Source organism: Oncorhynchus kisutch, linkage group LG1 (assembly GCF_002021735.2).
Source record: "Oncorhynchus kisutch isolate 150728-3 linkage group LG1, Okis_V2, whole genome shotgun sequence".
NCBI lineage: Eukaryota > Metazoa > Chordata > Actinopteri > Salmoniformes > Salmonidae > Oncorhynchus > Oncorhynchus kisutch.
The window spans coordinates 39,413,742-39,419,968 of NC_034174.2; the positions used below are offsets into that span (position 1 = coordinate 39,413,742).

The 6,227-nt window shown below is 43.3% G+C and overlaps 1 protein-coding gene across 1 annotated transcript in view; it reads right to left on the minus strand.

Moving 5' to 3' along the window:
- LOC109872270 (synaptotagmin-6-like) overlaps positions 1-5,470 on the minus strand; it is a 47,199-nt gene extending 41,729 nt beyond the window's left edge. The window contains exon 1 of the mRNA XM_020463485.2: positions 5,068-5,470. Within this exon, the coding sequence (XP_020319074.1) occupies positions 5,068-5,233 (166 nt within the window). The 5' untranslated portion in view covers positions 5,234-5,470. The remainder of the gene's footprint in view (positions 1-5,067) is intronic.
- Positions 5,471-6,227: the final 757 nt, after the last annotated feature.

A 6,227-nucleotide genomic window follows, 5' to 3' on the forward strand; every position in this document is an offset into this window, starting at 1 on the left:
TTCCTCTGAGCATTACACATCCCCATCCCTTCCTCTGAGCGTTACACATCCCCATCCCTTCCTGTCAGCATTACACATCCCCATCCCTTCCTCTGAGCGTTACACATCCCCATCCCTTCCTCTGAGCGTTACACATCCCCATCCCTTCCTGTCAGCATTACACATCCCTTCCTGTCAGCATTACACATCCCTTCCTGTCAGCATTACACATCCTTTCCTGTCAGCATTACACATCCGCATCCCTTCCTGTCAGCATTACACATCCCTTCCTGTAAGCATTACACATCCCCATCCCTTCCTGTCAGCATTACACATTCCTTCATGTAAGCATTACACATCCGCATCCCTTCCTCTGAGCATTACACATCCCCATCCCTTCCTGTCAGCATTACACATCCCTTCCTGTAAGCATTAAACATCCGCATCCCTTCCTCTGAGCATTACACATCCCCATCCCTTCCTGTCAGCATTACACATCTACATCCCTTCCTGTCAGCATTACACATCCCTTCCTGTCAGCATTACACATCCCTTCCTGTCAGCTTTACACATCCCTTCCTGTCAGCATTACACATCCGCATCCCTTCCTGTCAGCATTACACATCCCTTCCTGTCAGCATTACACATCCCTTCCTGTCAGCATTACACATCCCTTCCTGTCAGCATTACACATCCCTTCCTGTCAGCATTACACATCCCTTCCTGTCAGCATTACACATCCGCATCCCTTCCTGTCAGCATTACACATCCCTTCCTGTCAGCACTACACATCCCTTCCTGTAAGCATTACACATCCCTTCCTGTCAGCATTACACAACCGCATCCCTTCCTGTCAGCATTACACATCCCTTCCTGTCAGCATTACACATCCCTTCCTGTCAGCATTACACATCCCTTCCTGTCAGCATTACACCTCCCTTCCTGTCAGCATTACACATCCCTTCCTGTCAGCATTACACATCCGCATCCCTTCCTGTCAGCATTACACATCCCTTCCTGTCAGCACTACACATCCCTTCCTGTAAGCATTGCACATCCGCATCCCTTTCTCTGTCAGCATTACACATCCCCATCCCTTTCCCTGTAAGCATTACATTTCTGATTTTTAATTTTAGTAATTTAGCAGATGCTCTTATCCAGAGCAAGTTAGTGCCTTCATCTTGAGATAGCTAAGTGGGACAACCACATATCACAGGCATAGTAAATACATTTTTCCTCAATAAAGTCATTACACATCCCTATCCCTTCCTGTAAGCATTCAGCATTTTCCTTGATCATCACATTCACAACACAAGGTATGATATCAAAGCCTAGCATTTTGGGTAGCAAAACAACAATCCACTTGGCTGCCAGCTCATTTCTCCCAGTGCTCAGCTATAATTCAGCATTAATAGTAAAGCATTTATACTGACACTCCACACAATCCTTTAGTCTACAGGCTTTTAAAAAATCACATTCTGTAAGTGGGCTTTTACCCACTGGGCTTTTGTGTCACCTCAACCAAAGCCCCTCCAAAATCCATACCTGGAATACAAAAGTAGCTAACTATCGGCTTAGGGTGCCCAACCAGGTGTGAGCCATACAATCCATGCCATTGACATGACTTGCAAGCAGAGCCTCAGTCAGCTGAATTATTTATATGTGGCTCAATAGGCCTGCTGCCTAACTTCACTTTAATAATCCCCCATGCATTACAGAGACTAGACTACTCCACAACAGTCTCCCACGACCCGTACACGCTGTATGAATGCTATTTTCTCTGCTATCGTACTCTCAGCCCAGCTGCTTTATTTATTCATGGTAACATATTGCAGCAGCAGTGGCAGTGGCAGTGGTAGGGAGCACACTGCACAGCTCTGCAGCTACAGCATCCTCTAGATGTGAAACTCCAGTCATCTGTGATATCTTCTGTTTCCAGACATGTTTTACAACCAAAATGGGAAAACTAAAGAAAAGCAGTGGCGGTGCAGAGATGTTCTGATAAGAGGGCGGATGTTTATCCCTCCTCCTACCTTCTGTAGGATTAGTTTTTTGTTCCTTCTCGTCATCCATAACAGTTTTCATATAAACCCAGGCCTCTTTTCTCCTCCATTGCCCTCGGTCTCCGCTCTTGGTTTTCCCTCCTCAGAGACAGGAAGTGATTGAACTAATGCTCCTAACGCTGGATCACACCATGACCTAATTTCACTGCTATAACAGCTAATGCAATAGAACATAATACAGATCCTCATAAGATACCGGAAAGCACATTACCATTAATTAATTAGCACATTATTGAACAATCTGAATTATTGAGAAGACGTGCTTTAGCGGGAATTGGATTTGATCTACACCAAGATGTATAAAGTCTATTCATCCAAACTGGCTCTATATCGAAGACTTTTAAAACAAGGACAGAGAGAGATGGAGACGTAATCAGAAAGAGAGAGAGAGAGAGAGAACAGCCTGGGTTATCATGGTGACCTTTGGGTGAGAGGAGACAGACAACGCCATGATATAATTCCTGTAATCCTCACAGCTTCTGCTCATTCAACATGCATGTGGCGCACAGCAGAAATAGAAAATGAACAAGCACATGGACCACAGCCATCTTTCCTTTTGATGTGACATTGTACAGAGTTAGTCTGCTTCATAGCACTACTTGTACTACACTACCTATGCTAATACTACTTTCCCCCATTGTCAAATAAAATTGCTGAATGGTTTTTGGTAACCTAACACTACCAAGTAGACTCTCCTCACAGATGCTAACAGAGTGTGTGTGTGTGTGTGGGGGGGGGGGGGGCAGAACAAACTGAAGCAGTTAGTTCATCTACATCCAACTCTGACATCCCCAACTGCCACTCCAAATCTGTAACCTTTGGATTTTGACAGCCGGTGTACAGCATTCTGCAGGGGCATTTGGGGACGCAGCGGCAGTCTTCTATTCATGTGGTATTACTACCTGTGGACTGGTGCACCCTGGTCTCTTCCTGGCTGAGCTGCGGGCGCTCACTTTCACAGACACAGCACAGCTCTTTAATTGGAGCACTATCAGCGTGAGCTAATGCCACTTCAATTACCTGCCCATAAACCCCATGGTTAAGACAGAGCAGCACTGCGGAGCCCACAGCTGACAGAGAGAGCAAAGAGAGTGAGAATGTCTGTGTGTTTGTGGCATCATTTGGAACTGGACACCAATATGAATATATATATTTACACCAATATTGTGTAAAGGGAAAAGCAAGGCAAGGCAACTCCCATGGTGACTAATGGGGTAATGCTAGTCAGTCAGTTTTCCCATGTCATAAAAGGCTTCCTAGAGTTGAATAGGATATGTGTGTTGTAGGGAAAAAGTGACCCTAAGCTTAGTTCAGGGAAACATCCTATTTTATGATACAAGGATACAGGATTATGGCACAGAGAGGATATCCAGATGATCTCCCCCGCATGTCTGAGAAACACACACAGGAAAATTTGATAGAGAAAAACAGATTTGGTTTGGAATCGTTGTCTGACAAGAGTGATTCCTGTTTGTTTACTAGTAACGTGGTGGCATTTGGTGACCCCACTGGCTCCATGTCATCTACAAGACCCTGCTAGGTAAAGCCCCCCCTTATCTCAGCTCGCTGGTCACCATAGCATCTCCCACCTGTAGCACACGCTCCAGCAGGTATATCTCTCTAGTCACCCCCAAAACCAATTCTTTCTTTGGCCGCCTCTCCTTCCAGTTCTCTGCTGCCAATGACTGGAACGAACTACAAAATCTCTGAAACTGGAAACACTTATCTCCCTCACTAGCTTTAAGCACCAACTGTCAGAGCAGCTCACAGATTACTGCACCTGTACATAGCCCACCTATAATTTAGCCCAAACAACTACCTCTTTCCCAACTGTATTTAATTTTTATTTATTTATTTATTTTGCTCCTTTGCACCCCATTATTTTTTATTTCTACTTTGCACATTCTTCCATTGCAAATCTACCATTCCAGTATTTTACTTGCTATATTGTATTTACTTTGCCACCATGGCCTTTTTTTGCCTTTACCTCCCTTCTCACCTAATTTGCTCACATCGTATATTGACTTGTTTATACTGTATTATTGACTCTATGTTTGTTTTACTCCATGTGTAACTCTGTGTCGTTGTATCTGTCGAACTGCTTTGCTTTATCTTGGCAAGGTCGCAATTGTAAATGAGAACTTGTTCTCAACTTGCCTACCTGGTTAAATAAAGGTAAAATAAAATAAAATAAATAAATGGTTCGGTGCTGGACGCTGGACGCTGTTGGCACTGAGTGGTTCGTGTGATTTCGCCAGTGACTAAATTCGGAGTGACAATCAGATTCTGAGTCTTGCTGTATGGCATGCTCTCATTAACATGACTCTGTCTTAACTTATAAATCACAAGAGGCTCCAGCATTGAAAACCAGCAGAGAGATTTCTCCGGCTATTCCATCATATCTGATTCTGAGATGCCCACTTTTCCATTCAGACTAGAGGAAAGGGTTACAGGGGTCATCAAAGTTAATCTGCCATCAAGGAACAGTATGACATCAAGCCCATAGTAAACTATATGATAGAAAAAACATATTTCATCATCTACAATTCAATTTCATGTCATATATTTCCCTGGGGAAATACATTATCTGTCAAAAAAGATTTTATATTTTTTTTTTCATTCCAGGATAATAGACTATCTTTCAAGGAACATATCTTTTCGATTTCAACAACTGTGCATTTTCTTTAAATAAATCACCCTCGCAACTGACAGATTCAACTTTACTTTCCTGCCATATTGCAGATAGAAGTAATTAAGTCGAACAAAGTACCTTAGCTCAATTAGCCAACTAAGCCAACCTCTGAGTATCCCCCAGGTGAATATCCTGTCGGAAAGGAATGATAAATTACCTGCAATGGACCACTAACCAAAACATAGCAGTTAGTATGTTCAACACATCATATCAGTCACAACACACAAACATATCAGTGGCCATGTTTAATACAGTCACTCACAACACAACACAACACAAACAAAAAGTCAAGGCCGGAGGGAGGGAGGCTGTTTGTTGGGCTTTTGAGCATACCTGACCCTGCAGAGTTTGGGTTCTGGTTGGTGGCTAGCAGTGTGATGAAGTCCTGGCAGGTATTGGGCTGCAACAGTGGGCTGTCGTCCAGACAGAGGTCAATGATGAGGGCTACCGCCTTCTCACAGTACATATCATGGTCCTCTCTCTCCTCCGCAGAACTCATTCTCCTCTGTGAGCCTGAGTCCCACACAGTCTTTAGCTCTCATCCAGGACTTGAGAAGTAAAGTGGAGGAAAAGCTAAGGCAGAAGAGGGATGGTGATGGTGATGGTGCTGCATGAAAAATAGATGCAACTTCCCGCTCTCCTCTTATTCTTGCTCTCTCTTTGCCTCTCAGGCTCCTGGATGTACAGCCAGTCAGTGTCAGTATGTGTGTCTTTGTGGGTGTCTGTGTGTGCGTAAAAGAGAGTGTGTGGGAGGGGTCTTAATGAAGCAGTGGGACCCCCCAGGTATTCCCAGAGCAGGAGTGTTGCATCATACCATATGCATGCTGAGAAAAGAAGAGAAAGAGAGGGCTGACCCTCACATGTGCGTTCTCTCTCTCTCTCTCTCTCTCTCTCTCTCTCTCTCTCTCATAGCATGTGGTAGGATACAGTATGAATATAAAGGAGCGATTGCTCTAGCTCTCCTCCTCTTTTTGTCTCTAAAGGTTTTTCCACAGACTGTGCGTGTATTTATCTTATGCTCATGGGTACATAAATGTGCAGTATGTAGAAGACTGTACATATTACTGTATTGTTACTGTAAATATGGATGGGATTTACTGCATTCCATCAATTGAACTCAAATACTGTTCCCACTTTACATGTCTGCTGCATTTTTAATCATTCAGTATTTCAGTGTGAGAAAAAATGAATTTGAAAATGCCAGAAAATGCATACACATGCAATAAATTAACAAATTAATTAAGTTTGTTTTGCTTTATTAGCTAATCCATTTATTTCAAAAACAGATAATGATATCAAATACAGCTGCTAACCCACTAATACTGCACCATGCAACTGACATGATACAATGTGAAAGCAGAGAGAGGGAGAGAGAGAGAAAGAGAGCAAGAGAGTGTCTAGAAGGAGAAATAGAGAGAGAAAGAGCGATGAGATGCTCCAGTCACAGTGGTCAGATTTACAGTATTCCTTATCTGAGTCAGGATTACAGAAAT